We start from the raw sequence: 25,115 nt of genomic DNA on the forward strand, positions 1-25,115 counted from the left end.
ACATGAGAACAGAACTACCAACTGTTTGCTGCATAAGGAACAGAACAAATTTGCAGGTACAAGTACTAACCCATAATCAGCTCAACAATTCAAAGCAGAATACCATTCAGGACTGCACATGACAAAAGAACAAAATCCCCTATTTTTCCATACAAGCAACCTTGAATGGCTTGGAAATGCTTTAGACATCAACCACCAAAGTACTGTAACTGACCTAAGCACTTTCAGGTAATTAAACAGCCTAAAATCCATTAGAAAAGCATCACCAATTCTCACTTAGTTAAAAGAAAAAGGTTAAAAGATAATTTGAATACAACTATAACAATTAACAGCAAACTTGTTACATCTTCAGCAATAAACATGGGACCAAAAAACCCCATAATAAATAAATAAATAGACCTTTATAATTTTATTTCCTAATTAGATTTTTTTTTTTAAGAAGGTAATGACTTACCAGATCTGCGCCTGCCTGAAGTAAGACATCTGCTACATCAGTATGGCCATTTTCACAGGCATATGTCAGTGCTGTGTCACCTGTTGCTGTTGTTGCATGCACATTAGCCCCTGAAGCAGTAGGAACAAGCACATAAGCTTCATGAAGTTCATTATAGAAAATATGCACATCTCTTCATAATCTTCACCAGATCAGATAGCAAATTTTAACCTCCCCCTTCCAATCCAACATGTATGAATTTGACAACTTCATCATACTCTAGAGAAATAAAAAACCCAAACGAACTAGAAGTTCTATTCCGAACAAGTTTACATCAACTCAATCTTCAAAAGCTAAATTAGGGTCCAACTAATAAATTACTTAAGGTTCGACAAACCTTTGCAGTCAATTTCAAGAAGCTGCTAATGAATATGGAATGAATATGGAAAAAGATATTCTTCTCTTAAGCTTATATTAAGTCTTTACAAAACTTTTAACAAAATTCCTCCGTACCTGCAGCTAATAAATATTTAACCAGCTCCAAATGCCCCTCTTGAGCAGCCTCCATCAAAGGTGTGGAACAACCAAGTTCTATGTCAGCTCCTGCTTTAATAAGAAAGTCTGCCACCTCCAAAAAACCTCCACAGCAAGCCAGAGTTAATGCCGTTTCTTGCGTCTCCTCTGTTTGAGCATTGATGTTTGCTCCTTAAAACAAAACACAATACCAAAACCACACATTCATCAGAAAACACCAGTCACTGAAACCATTATCAGCAAACAAAGCCATTTCCTGATGCACAAGGCATCTTCTTACTACGTATCTCATTTCTTGAGCTGCAGAAACTTTCTTCTAAAATCATAGCATACCAAACGAAAATATTTCAACTTTATTTAACTACTTTGGAAACTATTCTGATGGCCTCAAAGCACTTCTCTACAGCTTTTCAGCAATAACACCATCTCAAGATACGCCAAGGCAGACTACACGTTACCCACGTAAACTGTTCACTATTCTATGTCTGTCTGAAAAATACAAACCTGTACTGAGGAACAATTCAGAATGACCACTTACAAAGTCAATGAGTAGAGCAAAGGATATTTTGCTAAAAACAAAACAAAAGAAAAAAAACCCACCAACTGCTCAAAAAGGGGGCAGACCACGGGGAGTTCACAAGTTGTTGAAGAAGGACACAAAAATTACAGTAACTTAGCTTTTTTTTTTTTCACCCCCCCTAACATATGCAGTTGCCTCTTGAATTACAGTCCACGAAGGCACCACAATAGTTACCTTGACCAAGTAACAGTGCCACCATCTCTTCATGGCCTTCTCTAGCTGCTTCCATTAGGGGTGTGTATCCTTCATCGTTTACCTCTTCCAAGTTAGCTCCACGTTCAATTAACAAAGCTGCCAGTTCGACATGCCCACCACAGGCTGCCAAAGTCAATGGAGACTCAAAAGAGTCAGCAGGCATGTTCACCTGAGCTCCGCTGTCAAGAAGTAATCTTGCCACTTCCACATGGCCATCCTAGGAATTCAAAAAACCAAGACCAAAAGACCATCAAAATAGAAAAAAAAAAAAAAAGCTATTCTCCAAAGCTTTAAATAGCCACCAACTCAAGAGTCCCTCAGAAGACACAGAAAGCAACAAGTGAGTAAAGAAGTAAAAAAAAAACAATAAAAGTCGCTTAATAGTTTTCCTAAATATTTTCCCTAAGTATTTGGATAAAGGCTAAACGTGAACTCTTAAATAGGCACCTGAAGAAACTTCAAGCATGGTTTACTGGACCTGTTCAATTCAAAATGAAAATATTGCGAACCACATACCACGCTTCACCTGCCGACGGTGTAAGTAGCAAGCTGGTCAACTTCTTCATATCAGACTCAAGTTCAAGTGTTTGGGATCAGCTTATTGGGGCAGGGGGCTGGGAGGTGGGGGGTTGGGGGAGGTTGAGGGTGGCAGGGTGGAACAACACGCAAACAGTTGAGAAGCAGCTCAACTCTGTTTTAGAAGCCTACCTCCTCCACAAGAACAATACCGAAATCCTCTAACACCCAATACTCCTCTTTGTTAAAGACTGCAGATGCAGAACCGTACGTGTGAAATTATGTGAGGAACACGAATTCTAAAGTAAGTTACCACTCAAACCTATTTCTTTTTGTGTTCTGCCAACAATTTACTACTAACACCACAAGCAGTCTAATAAATACAAGAGTATTACGAGTATTTCAGACAAAAAAAAATATTTCTCTTACATGTAAGAACAGGTTTTGATGTTCTCCCTAAAGACTACAAAACCTTTACATTACAAACAAGTCACTGAACGCCAATGCTCCCCACTTGGTCAAGGAGAGGGAATTTGGTTTTAAATTTAACATGCAGTTGCATCATTTGTTAAATACAGTGTATTTTAGTTATAAAAACAATGCATGTCAGGAATACAGTTTGTCCTAACGTCCATGCAGTCTGTTAGAAGATAAGATTTAAGTTTAACAATTTTGCTTCCTTCCTTTCTTAAAAGCAAGCCGTGCACGATGACACTGCTCGCCTCTTGGCTCCTGCAAAGCTATCTCACTGCTGAATTTAATAGCAGAGTCAGGACTTAATTTCTCCCTCCAAGAGAAGAGCCAAAACCAAGACCATTTGTCAGGGGTTCCTCATACATCACAGGAGCCACCCGAACTACAGCCTTCTCTTGCAGGATTTTCCAGATACCATTATCAAGTTGTCAAACTCGTTTTACCAAAAGGTAGCTCCTAAGTTTGCTTTCTTCCTTTAGAAACAAAGAAAATATTTGAGCATATGATCTTCGTCATGTTTTTAGTATGCCATAAATTCAGGAACTATTTGAAGTGGCTTTTCAGCTATATGTTTACACTGGAGGCCTGACAGTAACTTATCCAACTGCCATTCAATTCTGCTTTGGTTTAGACAGAAACAGAGACCAGCTTGGCCACTGTGGTCCAACAACAGCACAAACTCTCCAAGCTGGTTTTCTCCATGAGGAAATTGCCATCATTCAAACTTGGGAGTAACCATAATGGAAAAGGTCTGCCACACAAAACACAGGAGGGCTGCATAGAAAAAACAGCAGCTTACCAGGAATGCAAGGCTATCCCAAGGTTGTCATTGAACAAAGTACGCCTTGATCTCAGATTAACTAATAAGAGGCAGCATATCACAGCCATAGCCATCGTCGCCAAGCTAGAAACCACAGCCCCAAAAAGATCTTTTCCAGACAAAACACAAAACTGCATCTGACATTTTTGTGCTTCGTATTCTTAAGTGTTTTACATATCCAGGGAGCAAAGCATGATTTCCTCTCAGAAAAATATCTAGGACATTAACTAGGACATATTCACCTTTTACATGAAATGACAATACTATTTTAGGGAAAAACTCCAAGACTCCATAAAGAATCTTTCCTCAGGGAAACGCGGAGATGGTGCCTCAACCATCAGGCTCTGGCAAGACAGCTCGCTAATCATCCCCAACTCACAACAAGCATGGCAAACAGCAGTATGAGGGTATGCTTCTAAGGGCCAAGCAGCCGTGAGAAGAACTGCTGGTGTTTAACCACACAAGGAAAATTCTATCCATGCTTTAACAAACCTTGCAACAGGGTGGTGCTGTTCAGCTCTTCTGCAGCAGCTGGAAAAAGCCTCATAACTGCTATTAGATCACAGAAAGTCATCTGACACATCTACACACGCGCACCAGGCGTATTTTAAAGTTCAACCGCTGTGGGCAATCAGTACTCAGCCCTCACTGTACTGCAGTAAGAGGAAGTGCCAACTAGACAAACCTGCTTTTCACTCCCACAAGGCAAGTCACATTGCCCAATGACTTATTTGCATTAAACCAATGTTAACTGCTGTCTATAAAAAAAAAGCTCTCGGTCAGAAGTCTTCCCGTACACCTTGTAGGACAAGGTTTAAACAGTCTCACTGGCTCGTACGTAAGTGCTATGCCACATACAAACAATTCATTAACATATATTCGAGTTCAATACTATTCCGGAGAAGGTATTTTTCTTCAGCTACTTAAGAGCAACAACTGTTCCTGCAGAAAAAACATGCCGAGAAGAGAAGCTCCTGCACTGCTTTATTTCAGCCTGCAATCTTTTTAAGTACTGTTACAGAAAGCTGCTCCCTCTCTTAAGCAGAGCTATAGGTATGGAGACTCTCAACTACCTGTCAATTCTGAGCAGCAGCGTGGAAATGCCTATTTGGGAACAGTTTCCTGCAGAAATAAGGGTGACAAGATTTTTTTCCTATTGCTCACTAAGTCTTAATTAAAAAAAAAAAACCACAAAAAAACCCCACTGGTCTCAACATTTCTGCGAGTCCGATGGACTTCTGTTACATCTGTTGCTGGAGGAAGACGGGGGTGGGAAGAGGGTGGCAAGGGAAAGAAGGCTTGCTCCGTGAAATAGCAGCTTTCTATGCAAATTTCTGATCTGTCAAGAAGCCATCCTGATGAGAAGGCGACTGCAACATCAGACAAGATAATTTTATCGTCACCTTCCAGGGAACTCGCTGCAAGGACAAGGCCCATGATATTTATGTGGCTATCTATTAAGATTTCAGACAAGGAGATAAACAATAGCTGAATTCCTGTTTATCTGCATGGCTTTCTAACGACTTCTTGAGAAGTATAATGGTTTCTGTTAATGATTCCCATATCTGAGGCCATTAACTTCCTTGAATAGACCTAACTGGCTGATTTTAGAGCCATTACAGTTATTTCAGGGAAGGGAAGACTAAATAAGGATTTGCGGCACTCCTCTACGGCCACAGATTGACAACGTGACATTATACAAGGCTAATGACATGAAAAACCTGACCCGTGAGAAATCTATTTTGAGAGGAAGGTAAAAAGGAAACTTAAGAGACTAGTATTCAGTTTTACGTTTAAGTTCCATATTCAGATGAAGGATTTGCAATAGGGTGGCATAAGGGATAAACTACTGACCTACCTAAGCATGCTGCAGCTATGCATCCTAAATAGTAGAGGAAACCTCTGCAGTAAGCATTGCCCAACAGCCTACTGCAATTCAGGGTCACAAAGAAAACCTGGGGAGTCTAGAAATAGAGCCTAATTCTGCTCCATTTTGTTTCATTTTCATTTCTCCAGCAGGAAGTGTTTCAAAACATTCTCAGCTCTAGAAACACAAAGTGACACCGCCTGGATTTTTCATTCTGCTAGCTTACCCCTGCCAACCCTTGGTATGGTGCAGGGTTAATAAACTCATGGCACTGTATTCAATTCTCTGAGAGGGGGGTACCGAAGTCTAAACAATCCCTGGAGGAGAAATGAAGGGAATAAATGGGCACATTTACCCCATCATCAAAAGAAATCTCCGAAGGAAAAGCCCAAGCAATTGAATCCCATTACCTCAGATAATAAATAAGTATCAGATAGGATATGTGCTTTAAAGAAGATGCAGATGTATGAGACTTATATAGCTGTTCAAGCCTAAGAGTACTTCAAACAGAAAAACTACCTGAAGACATCAGTTTAGCAAGTTTTCTTCAGCACAGAAGCCTGCAAAAATCGTAAGTCCAGCATCCATTATATGCTTCCAGTGTTAAAAATGTAGCCACACAAGACATTTTCAAGGGAAAGCTTCACATCTATTTGTCTTATACGGCAAAAAACTATTATCCAAAAAATAGAGTGGTTCTCAGAATCTTACTAAATTTTATAAAAAAGTAATCTATTCTACACTGTCATTTTACAATTGCCTCAAAGGGCAAAGCAGCAACATGAAAGTACTCTTATTAGTAGAAGGTAGCAGTTTCCCCTTCCATTTCCTAGTTGCTTCCCAAACAGCTTTTGATCCTGTGTTTTGAAGGAGCATGTGGCTATGCGAACCACATTGAAATAAGTTGCACACGCACACCTAAACATAACCACCTACAACGAAAAAGAATTTAGCTTACAAACTCTTTAAACATGACTCCAATTGCCAGGCTGGGACCATATTCACTGCTACATTTAGCACCTTAGAATTGTTAAAAGCATTTCAACAATGACTGAGAATCTTCCACTTGAAGTTATTTAATTTGGAGATTCCTGTATAAAGGAATGTCCCATCGTAAACTGAAAGTTGCTCACTCAGAAGCCTGAAAAATTACACAAAGAAGAAGAAAAAAAAAATCTGTTCAAATAAATTACTATTATTTACTTTTGGCTACCTCTTGAAGTCACTCATGTCTCTGAACCAAGCTCACAAAGGTATCTGTTTCAAACCAGGCCTCCATGATTATCAGAAGGGCAAAAAGCAAAGAGCAAGTGACATACAACAGCACAACGAGAGATGTAGCCTACAGCAGCTGCTTTCGGACAGTGAGCACAGCCTTATCCACCGACTTCCACCACTTCAGAAAAAAAAAAAAAATAAAGGTCCAGCTAGACATACAGAAACCTACTTATTCTAAGGATGGGTTAATAGAGCTCTTTTGCTAATGCTCATGTGATGCAAGTTTTAACTGATGTCTCTTAAGAACTCAACTACTTTTGTTAGCCACGAGACGAATGAGTTCAATTTTGCTGTTTTAGGAAGTACTGTTTTTTCGACCAGGTATTGTCCCCGCCCCCCCAATTTCTTCTGCAAAAGGCCCATCAAGTACACAGGAGAACTGAACCATTACATAGTTAGGTTCTGTACCAAAAGGAGGCCAAAAGGAATCCCTGTTCATCTTCAGGAAGAGAAGAGAGAATACATAAGCCTCACTGCTCAAGCCATACATCTCTTACCATGCAAGCCTCCATGAGAGCAGTATGCATTTCATCTGTCTTGTGTTCCTGGTCTGCACCAGCTTCCAGCAGAAATCTCACCATTTCTAGATGGCCTGTATGGAGAAAACATTTAACAGATAAAACCTACTTTAGAAAGTACATTTCACAAGTCATAGAAAGGGTCTAATGCACATACTGAAGGTAATAGAAGGCCATGTTACAACATTAAAAAAAAATCCCATGAAACACTCTTGAAAGACTTGTTTATATCTATCTATGCATTCAATGCACAGAGCAACTTAACAGTGTGGTTACTATAAATACAATCCAATTCACTTAGTTTCTAAAAGCATGTCTGCACTACACACATTCATTGAGGTGAAATGAGAGCTAAGTAGAACACACTCCATAAACTTTACCAGGATGATATATTTTGTGCAAAGATATTTGGATTTTTTTCATCAAAAGAAAAAAAAAAAAACCCAGGTTGGTTTTCTGTTGGGGGTCAGGGTTTCCCCTCTACTTGCTTGACATGAAGGATTTAGGATTACTGTTTTTATAAGTGGTGTTGTAACCAGTCCCTGAGCTCACACCGGCCCTCAGACCATAAAGCATACCAAGCAGATAGACCTTCACACTTCCAAGCATCCTCTTAGGAATTCCACCATCTCTAGGAATCCTCCATAGATAAGGACACCTCACACCTTGTAGAAAGTATTTGCTCTCAACTGCTCCATTAATTCATGGCTGTAGTTCACCAAGTCCTGTATGTGTGCCAAGTTCAGTCAACTTTGCTACACAGTTATGACCAACACAATATGCAAGCATATAAAACCAAGTCAAAGAAAATAAAATTGCCGCTTCATAGCTCAACATGACCGTGGCTAAACCTTTAAACTAGAACTACACCTAGCAACACCACAAATACCACAGATACTGCTCAATAGGAAGCTATGTTGCCTTTTCACCCTTCCCCTGTATTTGGGAGAAGTTAGTGACCTTCTTGGTCCCTAATATCACATGCCATTCCACTACAGGAAGCAAGCAACATGAGAAAATAAAAAGCTTATTTTTATGTCCTAAACATGAGATTTGGAGCAATACAGAAATGCACAAAAGATAGACAAGCCACATAGGGATAAGGTGAAAAACATAAAAGCCTGAATATCTTCACTTCTGCGCCATATATCACAGTGAACAACTAAGCACAGACTTCTCATTTTTCACCTCTGCTTTCCAGCCTCACTTCAGGATTCAGAGCCCGAGCACATTTTCTCAGGGAGAGAATGTTTTGGGGTCCCACTCCCCTCTTTCAAACACAAGCCTTTGCTCCAACTGCCACCACCAAAGGAAATTACTGTGGCTTATGAGGGTGCCCAGCAACAGTGAACCAAGAATTTATCAAGGCAGCTAAAAGAAACATGAATGAAAGACTAAGACCATCTTCTACTCTCCTACTGAGGTGCCACAGAAGTAGCTCCACCAACAACATAAATTACTCAATAATGCCAAGAGCCACTCAAACAGCTCTAATAAAACATGTCCTAAGTGCCTATAACAGCAACTGCTCAGCCGTGTGAACACCTTTGGCCTCTTAAACATGTTCATCCCTCTCTTGGGTGATGCAAGATAGCGGCCTAATGCTCTAAGGGAGGCAAGAAAGGCCTGTTGCCTAAGCACTGACACCTAAAAGGCAAGGTCCTAGATTTTGCATGTTTCCCAAGTGCCAAGTCCTTTAAAATTAAGTCATTTCTGTATCTAAGCAGAGGTATCTTGTATAAGACAGCTGCAATACAGAAAGTTTACCATACTTACTCCATGGTAAAGCGTATTAGTTCCTCGTCTCCCAATTCATTTAACAGAGAAATCTTTTAAAGCATCATAATGATTCAGAGAAAAGGTTTTTATCTTGGTAATTACACTCTCCACACTGATCATCATGTTATATAGGGCGCATACATGCTACATGGTATCACAGCCAGGAGAAAAGCATTACAAAGTGTCTATTCATAACCTTTAAATTCATTTTGTCCAGGACAGCAAGGCTGAATAAATACATGTTTGAAAAGACTTTTCACACCTGTCACACTTTTCCACATTTGTTAGACCTTGGTAACAAATATGGTACTTGGTACTATACCTTTGTAGCAAGCCAGCGTAAGCGCGCTCTCCTTGAATTCATTGGAATGCGTGTTTATGCCTGCTCCATTTTCTAACAGCACTCTGGCCACTTCCACATGGCCAGCACTTCCCGCTTCCATCAGAGGAGTGTGACCGTTCTCATTATGGTCCTCAATACTAGCGCCTGATTCCAGCAGTACTTTCACAACATCTACATAGCCTCCAGCACAGGCATATGTAAGGGCTGTATTGCCTGAAGACGGAAGAGAAAAAAGTTTGAAAAGAGAATTTGATAGCATTTCTACACTGGGAACCTCCACTTATGCTCCATTTCATCCCTTTTACCTGGCTACCTTACGGAATAGGGTTTTTTCAGGCTACAGACCAAGAACTACAGGGAGGGGAAAAACAAGCAAGTAACTGCACAAAGCAGCTCAGTGCTGACAGACCGAAGATCTCCATGTGCCTGGTGACTCTGCTGATTCACTTATCTTCCGATTTCTATCCCAGCTAATCCCAGCTTCCATCACAAAACCCCATCTCTTTTCTTGTTCATCAGCAGGGTCATCCTATACTGTAAAAAGGAAAGCTCAAAACAAGGAGAAGAATGAAGTGCTGCTTCTGTATCAAGTCTTAAACACCCCTAAAGGGCTAGTTCAAAAATGCCCATAGTCTTCACAGGGAGATTGAAACAACCTCCACGGAAAAACTACAGAAACATGTATGTGAACAGAACAGTCAAAGAATCTGCCTTTATGAAAAGATACCTTGAAAAGAGTTAAAGGTCAAAGCAGTATTACTACTCCGAACTACCTCACTAAAAAAAAAAAATTAAAAAAAAAAAAATATAGATAGATAGATAGAGATAGATAAAGTATCTTCTGGTATCCCAACTTCCCTCATTAACTCAGGGTCAGTACTCCACTCCATTCGTCAATGACTGTTCATTACACACAATCTCTCCACTTCAAGGCTGCACAAACCAAGAAAATTTCCCAATTTGGTCACTTCAACACAAATGCCTACCAAACTGCCATGGGAAAGAAGGGAGGGAAACGGGGGCCACCTTCTTATTAACTAATTTCCCTTGGTTTCCTAAACCTGACACCAAATAATTTTCTATGTGCACAAAAACTTCCCAAACTGTGCTTAAAATACTATGTGGCAACAAATCTTAGGTACACAAATACCTTTCAGTTACTAATTGACCTTACCTACCTTTGTATGTCCGCAACCAACTAATATTTTACAACTTTGTTAAAAGAAAAACACAAAAAAACCCAGAAGTTGAACAGTAAAACCACAAGAAAGCATTTTGCGTTGTTTGGCTGAGAGCCATTCCTCCCAAATTTCCACACAAAGTTCCCTGCACACGGCAAATCTCAGCTTTTCAATTGTTTTCACCACGCTCTAACACACTTATTTACCTGTTGATGACTGTGCATTCACATCAGCACCATGAGCTAGCAGCAACTTGACAATTTTGACATGTCCACCATTAGCAGCAGCCATTAAAGGTGTTATGTCTCCTTTAATACCACGGTCCTCTACATTAGCATGCATTGCCAGAAGAACCTGTGAACAGAAGGCTGATCAACACCACCGGCAAGTGACAAACCAGCATATTCAAGATGGCTGAAATGCTACACAAAGCCTCCACCTTCACCAACACACAGTTTTGTGTTAGAAACACTTACAGAAAGTAAGCGCAAAGAATGCATTAGCAACATTCAGTTTACGTGTAAGTCTTCATTTGGAGGTTAACTAACATTTTCCACTACCATAATATTGCCTTCCAGGTGCATAAGACTGGAATAGATTAATTCAACACTTATTTTTGTACAATACACATATACTAAAAACAGCTAGGAAACCAACCTGCGCAAGCTCATAATATCCTGCTGAGCAGGCTAAACAAAGGAGGCTTTCCCCTTCTTCTGTGTGCTCATTCACACTTCGTCCTTCAATTAGCAACTTCCGCACAGCATTTACATCTCCTTCTGAACAAGCCTCTGCCAAGCTGCGGCTAGTAAGATAGAAAGCATTTAAAAGTGAAAAGCTTGCTCCACAAACATAGCGCAGAGTAAAAATCCAACATGCCATGAGGATGCAGTCAAGACACAATCTAAAAAGTGCCAACTGCTAATTTAAGAGGTGCCATTTTTACACTTGAGGTTTCCACAGAACTTTTCAGAAAATTGAGTAATGTGCATACTCAGCCACTCCTGTTAGTAATTTTTAACAGGAGTTTACAAGAGAAACATCTGCAGGATGACCATTTAGGTTATCAAATTCTGCATTATGTACAATTCAAGCAGAAAACACGTTGAGAGAAGACACGACCGCGGACCTGATTTACTGTCGCAGCACTATACGTGCGGCACGATGTTATGTCCTACCGAAGTACAAAACCTTTTTTGGTAATCATTTCAAATGTAAGAAATAGGTACTAACTTTCCCTTTCAAATGGCTAATCATATAGCACTGCAAACAAATCACTGTTGGTTTATATTATTGATTACAACATAAAAGACACTCTCAGCCTATTCCTGCTGTATAGTTCCCATTTAAAAACACAGATTTTGTCCCACGCATTTTCTGAAGTAAGGTTCAACGAAAAGGAGAACTGATTAAATCACGATAAGAACACCACCGTGAGTATTCCTCTCCAAATCAGCAACCACTACTCAGAGTTGCACTCACATTCTCTTTTCCCCAGGACCAGAGGAGACCGAAATTGCCTGTCTATCTTAACAAAACTTTAGCTTTTGTTCAGCACTGTAACTGTTAACTGAACTAAAAAAACCCCACCTGCGTCACACTTCTATAACAAATTAATCACTTCACTTCTGCCCTGTGCTGAAAACCCCAGAATTTTGTAACACAATCGGTGTTGCAGTTGTGGCCCTAACTCAACCAAGCAGAAAAGCGTAAAATTCTCCTGGTTTGGCAAGGGCTGAGTCAAGAGTACTTGTGGTTCTCACGTCAGTCCACAAGTTCTTCACTTCTATCATTCCAATTCTGTTTCAGTCAAAAAAGGGTCTTCTGGAAGCATATTTTTCAATCCTGCCGATTCTGTCTTCTGTCTATGTTGCTTTCATTCCAAAAGAGCTATTGCTTTGTGAGAAAAAAAGTTCAAGTCTGACATATTTCTCTATTCTGCTCCAAATAATTAGATCAATAATAAGAAATCCAATACTACTGGCCTCACCCCACCCACTGCCCTTTCATCTCTTCTCCATTTAAGAAGTCCCATCAACACAGAACTAACTCAACAGGGAATGGAAAAATAAGGTAGTTGACAGAAAACTTTTGCAAACCATATAACTCTATGCAAATATGAGCAATGCTTAAAATACTAAAGCGGGTATTTGTGTAGCAGGGACTAACTTACACCTGTATACCATGACCAGGACTCGTATTTGATTTGTGCCACCAGATGCAATATTAATATATGGAGAATTCTTTCTCAAATATGTCAGTTCACTGCATTTCCCACATTTATTTTTATTTCCCACATGCTCTGTCCCGGTAACAACTTTGGCAACAGCCACCGTCCACAAAAAAAGACGTAGCTGGGGGCACGGAAGGACACACACAGAATAGAAGCAGACATAACTCCAAACTATTCTGCTCTTCTTCATCTGTCCTTGTCAACACACCAAGAAATGTTTCTTTGGAGTTACTCCAAGGAGTTACTTAGAAGGAACAAACTGCCAACTAGCACAGCAGCACTTGGTTGTTCCTACTAACACTCTGTTTCTGTTGTATGGAAGCTTAATGACAGCCTAGAAGGCAACCTTGTTTTGCTTTCCCTCATAAACATCCTAGTAACACAAAAAACCACAATGAAAGCCAAAAAGCCCAGTTAAAAAGCAGTGACTCCCTGGCCGATGCTCTGTCCAAGGTCCTACCTAACACAAGAAAGCTGCTGACCACTATGAACACTCCAGTCACTCAAGTATCTTTTCCTTCCTCAATTAAGAAGGTGCTCTAAAGTTCTCTAAAACAACAGATGGGGTTTGGGGTTTTTTTTTTTTGGTCCCAAAGCTAGTTTCATGCTATCACTGAATGACCCATTTTGGGATCTGCGATTTTTTGGTACAGTCCTAAGGCCCACACTATTTAAGAGCTTAGAAATTTTGTTTCTATAGTTGGTCAAGTTAAATTACTCGGAGCATGATTTCCGAGCTCTAAGCAGTATTAATTGCTTCACTCCCCGTTGTAAAACCCGACAGTCCAGGAATATTTAACAAGAGAATCACAGGTGATAACTTGGCACTAATTCCACTTGATTTAAGAGTTTCATCACCCTGTAATCAGAAGTGATACAACACAAAAAAACGCTTCTAAAAGTAGCAAACTACTGAAAAAATCCAGTATAAAATTTGGCTTACTTGTCCGTCTGCCCTGCATTTGCTGTGCTTTCTGCTCTCATCCGGGTAAGTGCAGCAGCAGCTTCATCCAACGCGCAACTGACCGAAGAAGTCAGTCTGCGAAGCACCTCAGGATCTGCAAATGCTTTACCATCAGCTGTAGACAGCTTACCTATTCCTTTCATTCCAATTTACAACAAATTGGTACGCGTGCCAGAAAAGGAGAAAACAGAGAAGTTGAAATTGAGCCTATGAGATCTGTTGGCAGAAACATTCCAAGCATAACAAACTAGAGCTTCCAAAATGAAGGAATTTACTGTTTACAAAATTAATTTAAAAGCTGCAGTCAGATGTGGTGCGTATGAATGAAACTCTCCGATCCACAGAGGGCATTCTTTTTCAACTATTGACAACTACTTAGTATAAGCAACTAGTAAAGCTTTTCATACAATAGTTGTTACAAATCAAAGCCTCACTGAGCAATTTAGTTTTTGATATAAGGCTGCAAGCCAAGACCAGGCGTCAATTTTTACTCCAGTTTTTAGAAATCCAGCATTGAAGGAACCCAATTAGAAGCACAGCCTTCACATGAAACTCTGATTTTCCAAAATCTGGAAAGCTTTAATGAACTTCTCTCTCTACAGTGACTTGCACAACCTTGCCAAGTTCACACCGCCTTACATTCCGCATTTATATCATGCTCATATGGATTAGACTTATGCAAGCAGTTCCAGTATGGTCTCGTGTGTAAGGGCTTCAGGGTTAAACCTGTATGGGACACGAGTACTTACCTGCAGCTTCAAGTAAAGCTTCTAATCTTGCCTGGGTTTCTGGATCTACTGTTCTCAGGTCAGCACCATCAGCAGTACTTGACAAAAGTAATTTAGAAGCTGTTTCCAACATAGGGTTTTCGAGATCATCCTGATCCAAGATAAATGATTCCACCTGAAAAACAACCGATCTGGTTTAAGGATTATATAACTGACTGAATACATTTAAAACACAAAAACCCCACAGTTGTAGTTATCATTTAAGCATTTGCTTTTGAAGTACTTTGTTAGCCAAACTATCCTCAGTTGACTCAAAAGGGTATTATTTCATCAACGGAAGCAATGAGATTTTCCAAAATCCCATACAAAGAATGCACCTTTTATCAGCTTATCCGTTAGCTCTGTAACTAGAAGCCATATGATATACTAGGAAAGTTTAACACTGACTTCACATCTCCACACTGCACTCCACAGTTTTCAAGTCCAACTTAACACAGGGAGGGAAAAGTGAGAGAACAGGTATCACTCCAGAAGGCCTAAAGGTAGTAGCAGCCACAAGTTTCTACGCAAGCTGTTGCTTAGTTTTGTTTTTTCCCCTCCCCAAAACATGAAAGATACATATAACAAAGACAGAATTGTTCTATTTCCCACAACCCAGTCATCTTCCAAAGAAGTAACCTACCCTCAAATGGCATTACATTCTATTAGCACAGAAAACCAGGAAAACTAACAGTAATCACTATTTTAGTGCCGACTGTTTAATTCTCACTTGCAGAAAAAAATCTCTCAGCTATCTCACTTATTTCAGGTCTGATGTCTCCTAACCCAACATGGAAAAAAAAACCAAAACAAAAAAAAAAAAAAACCCCCACCAAAAAACAAAACACAAAACACAAAAAGACAAGCAACATGTTCTAGATAGAATCAACTCAAATGCAACATACAAGGGTTTCACAGAATCTTTCTGGAAAAAGCATTTATTTAAAACATTAGCTAGAGAACATGCCATTGCGGATATCTGCCTTTTTCATAAAACAGACGCTGACTGGTCTAAGTTCTTCTAAAGATCCTACCTTCTTGTACTCTCCATTTGTTTTGATTGTGAAACACACAGAAATTAAGGAACAGATCAGCATATTAGAGAGAAAAGCCCCTAGCATCCATTTGTGTTTCACTGCCTGTTAAAAGAGAACTAGGTCAAGTAATTTAGAGAAGACGCTCCGGTAAGAGTTCCATAAATGTACACCTAAGCCTATGAACTAGCCATCTTGAACCATTTATTAGATGATAAAGGCAAAGTTTAAACACCCCCCTACAAAGCTTAACAGCCTCAAAAATCCACATCTTCAAAAAAGTCAAAGAAATAAAAAACCAAAAACAAACGAAAAAAAAAAAACCACAACCAATGTCCATCCAAAATCAAAATCAACCTAAATGCAAGTCTGCCAGACAAACAAACCACAAGTGCCAGCCACCCCTACAACATGATTAAGAACTTCAGTCATCTTCAGATAAAAGCAGCTACTGTCCTTACTACAGCAGTAATCTATTTCTACATGGAACAGAGCTCATTAAGATAGAAATACAATTTATTTTATTCTTAAGATTCGTTTGTGTCTCCAAAGTTTAAAAGTAGTCTCATGAGCATCACAAGTTTAGATTCCTGCAGATAAATGCCCTAAGAATTTAAGTGGGCAGACAAACCAGAAGAGCAACCAATTCATCTCAGGACTCCTGAAAAGTCTCCCTCCATCCTCCCATCTATTCTCTTGTCACAAGTGAAGAGCTCACTCAAGAACTTCTCCTTCTGCGGTCTGCCTCCAGTTCAAAACTTACTAGGATATGGTACTAGCACATAGCTTGAACCTAAACACCTTGTTTAGGAAGGTGGGCTGAGAACTACTTTCAAAATTACTTCAGTTTATTACTTCAACGATACCATCGAGAAACCAAATCTCCTGTCAGACAGCTTTTGTCAATACACAAGTATACATCTCAGAGGCATCTCTGAAGCCTCCTTCCACTCCTTTGAAGCCTCTTTGCCCTCCTTCTTCAAACCTGGGAACACAGCAAGCTGAAGGAGTTGAGTACCAGCTTCTGACAAAAGTGACTCTGATGTCAACAACTGCCAACAACAGGACAGACCTGCAGTATTCCATGTTGCTCCTCAGCACTACTTTTTCCAAGTGATTCTCACACAGGCTGCAGTTTTCCAGTTTGGAAACCGGTGCAGGCAACTCCTAGTTTCCTCCCTAATCCTAAGGAACGGTTCACTCCTGCCTCACCAGGGTCCTTCGCTGGTCACTGCCAGCTCTGCTCCACCATCTACAATGCAGTTTTTAGGCTGGTTTTGGTTCATCTGAGGACTTGCCATTTGTCTTCTTCCAGAGGCCTAAGCCTGCTGCAGAAAGAGAAAGGAACTACTCCGCTGTTCAGGAGCCAAGCGACAGATTTCACCACCGGAAAGGCAAACTACTGAGCAGTCAGAAGGATTCTTGGCTCACCCAACTCATGCAAAATCCCTACTACTTAAGACTAAGTGAAAAAAAAACATCTGAGTGAGATATTTAACAGCTGGTCATGGTTCTTCCTAACACTATGAAATATTTGCTAAGAAAAAAGTCAAAATAGGAAAACATCTCTCCCCCACTCACTTCCTCTCCCTTCCAATTAGGTCTTTCAGGCAGTTTAAGTTCCAAATGGAAAAATCTTCCTATTTTCCTTCCAGCTAAAAATATGAGCGTGGTAGGATTAAAAAAACAACACAAGAACGGGGAGAAAAAGCAATCCACCTACAAACAATACAACACCAAGACAACCACAAGTTATTAGGAGAAAACTTCCCTTCCAATGAAGTCTTGAAAATGTTTGTATTATGTGCTGTCATTTAAACTACTTCAGAGCAACGTCTCAAGAAATTAACTTATTAAATAATAAATTTAGACTATTTTATGACATTAAATATAGCTAGTTTTCCTTTTCTAAGGTAGGAGAGATACATCTTCCACCTGTGGCTTGCAGAACTTTTCATCAAGCCTCCAGTTACACTCTGGCATATTCTCACGATTGCCTTTTAGCTTAAGATTTTCATTAGATCTACAGTCTTGTCTTTTTAGCCAGTTCAGCATGACACAGAATACCATGCAGGGTGACAGTGATGAAAGACACAGTGTCTAACAGTGGTGAATAAAACTGAGTCTTGGTAGAAGTGAAAATTCCATTTTCGTTTCTCCGAAAATACTGCCTTCTCTACAGAAGCTACGAACTGAAGACAAAGCATTTCCAGTTACCAGGCCAAGTAAACAGACATTTCCTTTAATGGTCTTCAGATGTATTTTATTTCCCTTAACTAAAAAAATGTGTAGAATAGTCCACAAATGCTCCACCTCACATATCAGAATATTTCATCTGGGTTCTCAGTCAGTATTTCTCTGATCAAACAATACTCTGACATAATCCAATTGTTCAGACAGTCCCAAACAGAAGGCCTTTTACAAGATTTCTCCTCCTCTCTCATCCTGCAATAAGAATCTCATGTTCTGTACTTGCCCAAGTTTACTTTGCCCATAATCACTTCTAGTGTATTTGATGCCTCTACAATTAAAAAACACGGTAGGAGAACAAAATTACCAAGGTCTAACTACTCTCAAAAAGAACAGCCTACAGTTTTGATGCGTTGAACATAACTGTAAAGAGAAATTTTAAAATGGCTCAGAAAAGCTCAGTATTAACAGGTATATAAATCCAAACCTCAAGGAAATTGCATGCTACAAGTACCTTAGCATATGTTCCGAGTCCTATTTTTCTAGGCAAAAAAGTCATTCTAAATTTTCCAAGTATTGTAAGACTAGACTGAACTTCAATTTTCAACGTTACACACTTTTATCACCTCTTATTAAAAAGACAAGTCCTTCCCTACTTAGCAAAGTTTTGCGACATCATCAAGTTGGGTTCTGCGCACTCATCCTCTCCCTCAGTGACCTCTTTTGTCCTTTTCCCCATGCACACTCCCAGGCTCCCACGTGGCACACCACTGTGTGCACGCACTACGCAGACCTAAGGTTATTTCGTGTTCTCTGTTTTCTGAAGTACAGACTCAAACCCCACCTGTTCTTTCCTACTCCAACCCTGGGGTGATCAGTTTGTTCCTGCTGTTCTCCCCATCAGGTAAGACACATAACATCAAGGGATTTCCTCTTCACCAGACCATAACCAGGAGGTCTAACTTTTTACAAAAATGATGCTGTGGGCAAGACTGTATCTTTTCTGTCGTAAAGAACAGTACTTGGGCATTTTTAGTACTGTTTTGCCATTTGGTATGTGGACATAGACACCTCAACCAGGTAAAAGCTGATCCACCAGGACTTATGTCTATACACCCTACAGACAGTCCTACAAGATGTCAGTAATTCTATGTTTTGACTGCCAAATACCAGATACTGAACATACAGTTTAATAAAAGCCAGGTAAGAGCAGAAAAAAAAAAAGCACAATTGAGTTAATTTGCTCTAGCTGGCATGGCTCTTGCCACCATGTGATCCTAGATCAGCCAGAGACATAATTCAGTTCTTGATGCTAACTCAAACTTCATCGATCTCTCATCATCAAGCCACATGCATATAAAACGGCCATCAGCATAGCTCTCACCATGGACACACTGATGTAAACATCTCCCCATATCCCCATAGCAGAGTCTTCCGAGTCCATACATATGCCTCCACATAGTCTCACACAGACGTAAAACCAAGGTCAAACAATAAACTTTCTCCCATAGTTTCCCTCACAAAACAAAACAAACAAAAAAAAAAAAAAAAAAGAGAGAAAGAAAAAACCCCACCACAAGAAAAACACAAAAACCACACCACACACAAAAAAAGCCCATCCATTAAGGATTTGGAGTCAGTCACCTACTGATTTCTATTTTACTACTGAGAAGGCTAAAGACAGATTAGCATCTTCCTAATTTTATGTCAAGCCAGGGAGGGAGGGAGGAGGGAAGATACATTCCACCTACAAACAACTGTCTCTTCACATCTTCTACACTTATGAGACAGAAATCCAGTACTCAACACCAAAGGGCTCCTCTGGAGCCACGTCATCAACTAAGGTATCAAGCTAGTCAAGTCTCCTGACTACCAAAATTGGTATACAATACGTAAAATAACATTACAAGCCTAAAACAACAGCAACTCTCATCTTACTCTCAGCAGAAGTACCTGCCACAGATTGGCCACAACACTATTGAACTCTGATGACACTGCACAACTACACTAGTAAGAAGTTCTAATATTGTTTGATGCCACACAAGGAACAAACCCAAGAGCAAAGCTAAGCCTTTTTGTTACGCTAGTGACTTTGGTACCTTTAAAATGACACTCGGTTTAGTGTCTGAACTTCCTCTTTTCATACATATCTAAGACTTTGTAATATTTACACTTTACATCAATATAGTTGCCCACAAAGCATTACCAGAGAACTTTACGATTAGCTAAACTTCATCAGTAGTAGAGAACATAAAAGCAACTATTTAAAATTTCATTTATGAACAATGGCAGAAAACAGTTTCCAGCATCCACTACCTACTAAAGCCCTTACTGCAAAATAACAAAAGCCCATTATTTATCCATCTAATCAGTACATAGCTGCCATGAATAGCTCTGGTCATTAATTTACACAGCATCTCCAGCATTTGTTTATCACTGTTCTACAGTTTTTCCTCAATCACAGCTGTGCTACAAGGACAACCCAGAGGCATTAAGAAAAGGCTGTAAAAGTAATTTTCTCCTTCTTATCTCAGGTTCCCGGCCTGACTTCAAGAGCCCATTTTGCCAATTCCATTCCCTAGTCCTTCTCTTTAAGGCCATCCTGCATGCAGACAGTATTTATGTGCTACCACTTTGCGGCATTTAGTCACAAATTAACACAGCGTAAACATTCAAGACCCTACATTCCATGTAAATTATAAAATTGACATCATATTACTGTAACATGTGCCATCTGAAAGCGGATGCACAGAGATGGACGGCAGCAAACAGTTGCTTAATTGTATGGTACATTTAGGCACACAATGTCATTAACCCTGCTGAAACACTTGCTTATAAGAACATGAAAAGCACTCTTGGCCAAACATCCAGCAACATCTTCCTGAAAGCTACGCAAGTTCCTAGCTGCGTTTCAGCCATTGTTTATAATGAGAAAATAGACAATATAATGTTTCTCTACCTTGAGGCCTTAGATGAAGACATGTTCAAAGAAAAGTAGTAAACAGCTCTTTAAAAAGTATCAAGTAAACAGTGAAATCCAGTTTCAGTGTCTAACAGTTCGGTTGCGAACAACAGATCTCAAAGGCTGTGAAATAGCAAGTTGTACTCATTAACATGAAAGGATGAAACATTTTTAAGCTTCAAGTGTTTTTAAGCTCCATAAGCAAGAGCACCTGAAACCTGATTTGGATAAACCACGCTAGCCCAGACGAAGTTTCTTAAAAGGCCCAAAAACCACCTTTGATCACAAAATATTTTCTCTGCAAGTTTTTTTCTTACTCTTGGGGCTGGACCCTATTTTCTAGGCTTACAATCCAGCAGCAGATTTGTTTCTCAGCTTTTCTCAGATGACTCCCATGACTTTTGCCTCACATTAGGCACTGATTACAATTTTAGTATTTGCTACATTTTCGCCTTGGCCCGTGGGCCTTTAACGTTTGATACCCAGAGGGTGTCAAATGGATCCGATGAGCATCAAGGCTTAGCACAAAGCCTTTCCGAAGAACCTGGTGTACAAGGAACAGCTAGTGGCTACAGCCACGTACCAACCCCCACCACCTCAAACAGACCTTAACAGACAGTCCTTTTGTATTATTTCTTAAGTCACAGAAGGACTTACTGCCAATTGGCAAGCACTGCAACAGACAATTTTTCCCAGCTCCAGAATTTTTTTGAGAGCAGCAAAAGGTTTTTAAAGACAATATGAAATTTAACATGGATTTTCAAGTCTGTCAGGTATTGCAAAGACACCTTCAGACCAAAACGACAACCATTACCAGGTCAGTTAATAAACTTTAGTTCCACTACAGCAACAAGTTACTAGCTTGAAGAGCAAGGAATCTTCAGATTCTTCACTTCCTCAGCTAAAAATGGCTCCCATACAGCGATCGGTTTTAATCCCGATTTACACAAGGAACTCCTCATATAAACAGCAGAGCTTGACCCACAGTTACACTGCCTTCCCCTCGCACTCTAGCAACTCATATCCAAGATAATCTCAGCTTTCGCTCCAGAACAGTTTTAGCTCTCACACCTCCAATGGCAGAGAGCTAATTATTTCTGTCCCTGCCCTTCATCTCATTAAGGCAACAGATTGTTTTTACAGCCTATGTCATTTACTTATTTAAAGCTGGACCTACAGCACTTCCACCTCACAAACGGCATGTGCGGGACTGGACAGGCAGGAAGGGGGCACCGGGCCAGCACACAGACAAACCTTTTCTTGAAGATCACAGACAAGTCTATAAAATCCCCTGGAGTTTGGGATCAGGACCGCTGTCAAGATTCTCCTCTTACATGAAAAATGGTCCCCATGTATTTTTTAGCTGCTGATCAGTTCCACTGAGTATCTGCTAATCACTTCCTACAGCCTTGGGGATTACCATGAAATTGTTCCAAGTTATTCCAAGACACTGCACCCAAAAAAAAAATATATCTATCTATCTATCTCCATATATCTCCATCTTTCATTCAAGTTTCATGAGCATTTCTTTGAAATAAAATATTTTCCACTGTTCACTGCATGAATATACCCTATGAGTCCATTTTACACAGAAATAGCAGCTTTTATACTATTATCTTGCAACTGGAACACACAAGAGGAAATAAAACAACATTCCCTGTGCAAGAACAAAGTCCAACTCTGACCAATAACTAGTTAAGTTTGCTTTGCACAACACTGCTAGGTATTTTTAATGTCTTATATCTAAACGTTCAACACACATCAAGGGATTCGTGAGGTAAGAGTGAATCAAAACTAAAGCAATGACACATTTGCAATGTAGCAAACCGGACCAAGTATTTCAAGCACTGATTTTTCACTTGGGCACACAAAACCTAACCTACAAATAGGCAACCCAAAACCTACAAATTGTGATGCATCATTCCATCACGTTTTTAATCTTAACGGGCTACCAAAGTCTTTATATGTAGCTTTCAGTTGTAAGTGTCAAGAAATCACATAGGAGTCTTGGAAAGACAAAACACTCATTATTTCAAAGGTACTTCATAATGCCCATAAAACATACATGCACTGCAGTTTTTGTTCATCTTAGTCACAGGTCAGCTCAGCATAAAAAAGGGCAGGAAATTTTTTCAGCCCCTCGCATGTCCCATACTAAAGCAAGGACTTAGTGTCTGCTCTCCCTTACGCTGCTGCCTTTTAGCCATCAGAATATCACCGCTTACACTTTGAAAGTACATTAACCCATCTCAGTTGAAAGTCAGCTTACTGGAAAAAATACTCTTATGGGAACCATCAAGACAAAGCAACCAACTTATATCTTGAAATAAAACAGTGGGAACAGACTTTGACTTGATCAAACCACATATTAAGGCAAAGTGTATGGTTCTGCCTTTTCACCTAAGGCTACGTGTTTTCAGGTGAAACTACCACTTAGTTAACACAGGTTTCAGGCCATTTTAACATGTAGATCTTCAGAGCATTAATAATGTATTATATTGAAAATTCTGTTCAAAGCTTTACTGAATACAAGCCTCTGGCATTGCTTGCCATTTCTGTGGGGACAACCTAGTTTTTATGACATAGCTCTGAAGTGAAAATGATGGTTTACTGGATGTTTACACAAGACACCATTTTCTTTAGATAAAGATCAGCTTCCTGGTTACTGAAAGGGAAAGCGTACACTAAATCCAAGTGAAGCAGACTATTTTGCCTACTCAATTTCAGACTTGCAGTTTTTATGGTTTTTTTCTTCAAATCTATTTTGATACAGGAACAAGCTGTGTGATTCTCCCTTGCCCTACCCAGCTACTACAGCAGCACTGTCACCACAGACACAAAGTCTTACAGCAGCATTTCTTCCCTATACGGTGAGGATTGCTTCCAGTTATCTCGGATACATAATCAGATCTGTTGTCTTTCAAACATGCAGTGACCCTCCCCAAACCTAAATGCCTTGTTCAGCAGAAATCTGAAGTCCGGCAGCTGGAATGTCTCAACAGGGTCTTCTTTCATTTTATTCCATCAACTATACACTCCATTTCTCTCGCTGCTGCTAAAAAAAAAAATAATACAGAAGGGGGAGGGAGGGAGGGAGAACGGTGGGAAGAGTAACAGTCCATGCTGCTGAAATGGCATAACACCGTCCTCATGACTGGCACCAACAACAGTTTCTGCTGCAGGGACACCTGCATTATTACTGCAGTATTACTGTGTTTCTGATGACGAGACAGGTGCTGATGTATTCACACAAAAATTCCTTCCTCTCCTCTGTAGTCCTTATCCCCAGCATTACAAACAACAATAGACAGACAGGCAGACCGATACCTATAGCTCCAAGAAGGTTGTGAAACTATGAGGACAAACACCTTCAGTTTAATATTCTTTTTCCATTTCAAATCTTCATTCCAAACGCTTAGCATACTTACACATTAAGCAAATTTATGCATTAACTGGTATCCAGCTGCAATTGTTTATGCGAGAAGAATTTCATGCCATCGTAAAAATAACACCACCTCAACTCATTAACTTATGAAGTTCCCTGCCCCAATTTCACATTTATGCAGAGGGGAAGGAAAAAAAAAACAAAAACAAGTTTTAGTCTCTGATGAGTAACAGGATGTAATAACCACCATAAAAAAAAAAAAAATCATTAAAACACTCTGAAACCACCTGCCATCATGCTTCTGAAAGCTCAGCTTCAGACAATACTTTTACATTAACAATAAAAAAGCTGACACATTTCCAATCCAACCACTTGAACACAGGTACACACCTTCACTCTCCTAAGCCCCACAAAAAAGCTGAACACGAACATTTGATAGAAACCATCTCTTTTGGAGTGAACTTAGAAAGAACTGACCACAGAAGCAAAGCTTTGACAGTGTACGAATAACTTGCTCAGACTGCTGCTGCCTCTGCACCACCCCCGAGATATGGTGGTCTACATCAGAGCCGCTGATAAACAGGTAACACATATAACAAAGGTTGCTCCCACACTGTCCGTTGCAAAACCAAAATGGAAACAGCTTTCTGCAAAATAACCCCGGCAGCTGAAGGATGCTAAACAGACAGCCTGATCCTACGCAGGCAATTTTTGCTGCCCTTAGCAAGTAACCTGTCATGTCTTCCCAAACAATACAAGTTTATCTATCAGAGAGACAGAATAAAGGGGACACATAACAGCTATGAAGAGAAAAGATGATGCAACTGAACTTCCCAGAATCACCCTCTTCTCGTCATCAAAGTCCCCCAATGTCACACCTGAACAACGACTGCAGCCCCACTCTCTCAAGTATCTGAGGTAAGCACCACTTAAGCTACTTAACAAGTTACTTATAGGGCCACACAAACCAGAGCCTACTCATTACAGCTGTAAAAAGCTTAGAGGGGTTATGCAGCCTCTGACCACCTAGCCAATGCTCCACCCAGACTGTATCGCAGGCTC

At 40.0% G+C, this 25,115-nt stretch overlaps 1 protein-coding gene across 2 annotated transcripts in view; it reads right to left on the reverse strand.

Moving 5' to 3' along the window:
- ANKRD17 (ankyrin repeat domain 17) overlaps positions 1–25,115 on the reverse strand; it is a 95,594-nt gene that overhangs the window by 36,241 nt on the left and 34,238 nt on the right. For both annotated transcript variants that reach the window (XM_069778576.1, XM_069778578.1), the window contains exons 2-10: positions 14,465–14,618; positions 13,695–13,851; positions 11,176–11,323; positions 10,725–10,872; positions 9,317–9,550; positions 7,195–7,289; positions 1,722–1,959; positions 947–1,138; positions 455–564 (exon numbers count right to left, since the gene is read on the reverse strand). In XM_069778576.1, coding sequence (XP_069634677.1) covers positions 455–564; positions 947–1,138; positions 1,722–1,959; positions 7,195–7,289; positions 9,317–9,550; positions 10,725–10,872; positions 11,176–11,323; positions 13,695–13,851; positions 14,465–14,618 — 1,476 coding nt within the window. The remainder of the gene's footprint in view (positions 1–454; positions 565–946; positions 1,139–1,721; positions 1,960–7,194; positions 7,290–9,316; positions 9,551–10,724; positions 10,873–11,175; positions 11,324–13,694; positions 13,852–14,464; positions 14,619–25,115) is intronic.

This window comes from Haliaeetus albicilla, chromosome 1, assembly GCF_947461875.1.
Source record: "Haliaeetus albicilla chromosome 1, bHalAlb1.1, whole genome shotgun sequence".
Lineage (NCBI taxonomy): Eukaryota > Metazoa > Chordata > Aves > Accipitriformes > Accipitridae > Haliaeetus > Haliaeetus albicilla.